The sequence below is a fragment of the Apaloderma vittatum genome, unplaced genomic scaffold, assembly GCF_000703405.1.
Source record: "Apaloderma vittatum isolate BGI_N311 unplaced genomic scaffold, ASM70340v1 scaffold42865, whole genome shotgun sequence".
NCBI lineage: Eukaryota > Metazoa > Chordata > Aves > Trogoniformes > Trogonidae > Apaloderma > Apaloderma vittatum.
In genome coordinates this window covers 1-3,444 of record NW_009717315.1, presented here as the reverse complement: position 1 = coordinate 3,444, position 3,444 = coordinate 1, and the positions used below count along the sequence as shown (strand labels likewise).

The window sequence follows — 3,444 nt, the reverse complement described above, 5'->3', positions numbered from 1 at the left end:
AGAGCCGGATTCCGGCTGCTCACAGCATCCCACCCCGATGTGGATTTGCTCAACGCACAGTTCCAGGCACGCTGAGGGGGACACTTGTCCCTATCTTTCTGGCAGAGAAGCAAAGTGACCTGGTGGTCCCAGCAGCAAATGGAGCCCCGCGGACGTCACCTTCCCCCAGCAGACCCAACCTGCTCCGAAGGTGAGCAACGGAGCTGGGGAGGGGTCTGGAGGACAACTGGGAGGAGTTGCAGCTGAGGGAGCTGGAGCTGTTTCGTCTGGAGGAGGCTGAGGGGAGACCCCATCGCTCCTCTACAACTTCTGGAGTAGAAGTTGTAGTGAGGTGGGTGCTGGTCGATTCTCCCAAGTTACTAATGACAGGGCAAGAGGAAACGGGCTCAAGTCACACTAGGGGAGGTTTAGATTGGAAATTAGGAAAAATTCCTTTACTGAAAGGGTTGCCAAGCCCTGGCACAGGCTGCCCAGGGCAGGGGTGGAGTCCCCATCCCTGGAGGTGTTCAAAAAATGTGTAGATGTGGCACTTCAGGACATGCTTTAGTGGTCACGGTGGTGTTGGGTAGACAGCTGGACTGGACGATCTTAGAGGTCTTTTCCAACCTTAATGATTCTGTGATTCTATTTCTGAAACATCACTTGGGAGCGGAGTCAGACCCTGGTGACAAAGAAAGGAGAAGGACCCAACCGTCCTGACCCTCAGAGCAGCCCCGGGCTGGGAGCAGGGGGTGAGGCAGCAGCACCCGGAGCACACGAGAGGCTCCCACAGGGACAAGGTAGTCGAGAAAAAGCGTCTGAGGCACCACCCAGAGCAGAAGGTGGTGCAGGGGGAACAGGGCAGCACCGGAGGAAGCCGGAGCAGATGCTGAGAACCAGCGTAGGTCAGTGAGTCTGTAAAAAACGTTCCCAACCGGAGCAGCCTCAAGCAGAAGCGCTCCGAGCCCCAGAGGTGCCGAGCGCCCCGCGGCGAAACTCAGGAGAGCGGCCGATCCTCAGCGTGTCTGGAACACGTTTGGGTTCAGCGCGAGGATTCGGGAGCCAACACCCACGTGTGGGAGCAGAAATCGTGATGCCAAGTGAAGAAAAAGCAACGCAAGAACACAAAATATAGAAAAATAACTAACTGGGGAGAACATCTATTTTCTTAGGGGGATGGAACTCCTTTCACCCTGAGACTCTGGCCAGTGTCTGCAGGGGCTGGCCCAGAGCTCAAAGGTTAAGAGGAATAAAAAGGAGGAATTTCCATAACTATTTTCTGGGGTTTTTTAATAAGATATAAACTGCAGGAATAACCTCCCATGTTCAGAATTAAATTAACTGAAAAGGGGTGAATCAAACCGATTCTCCTATCACCTGTCACCTCTACACGGATACGCCGTAACGGAACAGAAGAACAAATAATTAAAAGCAAAGTATTTCACCATAGCTTTTATTACGCAAAAGTTTCCCAAGCCCCAGCGGCAGCCTGACGATGTTCTCGGACGGAAACTCTCAAAACGATCGGTACGGAATCACTTCAGCAGGCGCCTCCCGTGACACGTCGCCGCCGGAGAAATCCTCAGCAAACCGGGTAGAAATCCTCCAAGAGCTCTCCGATCCTCCTCTTGTCTGCGAGGGGCGAGTGGCAAAAACCTCATCAGCATTCTGAACTTTTAATATTAAATCCTCGGCTTAACAAAGCCACCAAAACCGTGGGGGTTTTGCAAACTCTTGCTGGCTGCACAAACTAAATCTTTAACTTCTCCTCCACGGGGCTGAGCTGCAGATCCCGGTGAGGGGATCTCGATACAAACACATTTTTATTTCTAGAGATCCCTTCCGAGACGGCACCACGTGGATCCCAACTCAACAGCCAGAGTTACCTGAGTGGGTTTTATCAGAAAATAAGAGAACCTTCAGCCTAAATCTGGGCTTAGTGAGCACGTTTGGTCAAACGCTGCCCTGCGCCGCAGCACTCGGGCAGCAACAGCTCAACGGTGCTTCGGGTTTCCTGACATTTCGATTTATTCTCCTTTCACCTGAATATTCTGAATATTCATCGCTCCATTTCTGAATCGAAACACATCGCCGTTTCACAAGAATGAACAGTAAAAAGGTGATTTTTGCAAGGACAAACCCCCGTGATTTCTAATCTTCCTTACTTTGCTCCTTCTTCGGCAGCACAAATTTGATCTATTATTTATTTTTTGCCATTTTTATATTAAAACAAGCTTCTAGAAGGAAGAGTCGGTCATCAAGGGCTCAAGCATACTTCATACCATGAAATCCTTAATCCTGCCGCGTTTTAGATTGTGAACGAGCAGGAGTGAGCAGCCAGCTGGGCTCGCTGGGAGAGACGCGATTCTCCGAGCGGCCCAGCACTGCCGCCACATCCTTCAGCACTTATTTACCACCGTCTATTCGAAATACGTTTTTCGAATGCCTGAAAGCAGTTTGCGATACGTTTTCAAACGCTGACTTCTCGTACCTGCTGCCTTAAAGTCTTCCGGGTGCTGCCGGACGTACTCGAACAACTCCCGGTCCACCTTGGCGTGCATGTACTCCATGCGCCTCATGAGGAAATAACCCACAAACCAGCCCACGGTGACGAAGAGGACCTGGCGGTGAACACCTGCGAGCCCCAGAGATGCCAATCGCAGCGTTAGGAAGTCACAGGATTGCTGAGGCTGGAAAAGACTCCGAGATCATCAAGTCCAGCCTAGGATGATGCCCAGTCTTGGGTTATAATCTCAGTAAAGTGGAAAGTAAAGGTGGGAGTTTCTCCTTTCTCTCTTATTTGCCTTATTACCAAGTTCTGAGTGGGTGCAGCACACCCCGGGGTTTAAGCCACCGCAGCGCACGCTGTGCTGCTATATTTGAGTTTAGACAGTTTTCTGTATTTTTACTTTGCAGCCTGGTTTTGGATACAGGGAAGCAGCTAAGGAGGAATTAAAAATAACCCCCCTGTCCATACTAAGTTAAAACATTTAAAGAAATACTATGTTAAATACCGCTTTTAAGTCGGGCATGTGAATAAGGGTGGCAGAACACGGCTGCAGGAGAAGAACCAGTGAAGGAACCTACAGCAGTAGCTCTGCTCTGCGGGAAAGGCTCGTGTTTTCACTGTTGAAGCAAATCTCTTCAACATCAACTCCATTTGCTTTGGCAGTGGTCTCAGACTGGGTAAACTGGATTCTTTTTTGGATAAGACTTAAGACAAAAATAAAAGCTGAAATGGGGTAGGCTCCATCTGAACCGACAGACTATTTTTTTTTTGAACTGCGAGGGTGACGCAGCGCTGGGACAGGGTGTGCAGAGAGGCTGTGGGGTCTCCACCCTCGGAGGTGTCACCCTGGTGCTGGTAAATCAGCTCCAGGTTGGCCCTGCTCGAGCAGCCCAGGCTGGACAAGATGATCTCCAGGTCCCTTCCAGGGTTTCTGTGAGAGGAGGTGCACCCCCACC

The 3,444-nt window shown here is 50.7% G+C and overlaps 1 protein-coding gene across 1 annotated transcript; it reads right to left on the bottom strand.

Moving 5' to 3' along the window:
* Positions 1–1,561: 1,561 nt before the first annotated feature.
* Positions 1,562–2,614, bottom strand: LOC104268206 (NADH dehydrogenase [ubiquinone] 1 subunit C2-like; the record flags this gene model as incomplete). The annotated part of the gene is made up of 2 exons (XM_009869833.1): positions 1,562–1,611; positions 2,471–2,614. Coding segments are annotated over 2 exons (194 nt in total), but the record flags the coding sequence as incomplete, so codon positions are not given.
* Positions 2,615–3,444: the final 830 nt, after the last annotated feature.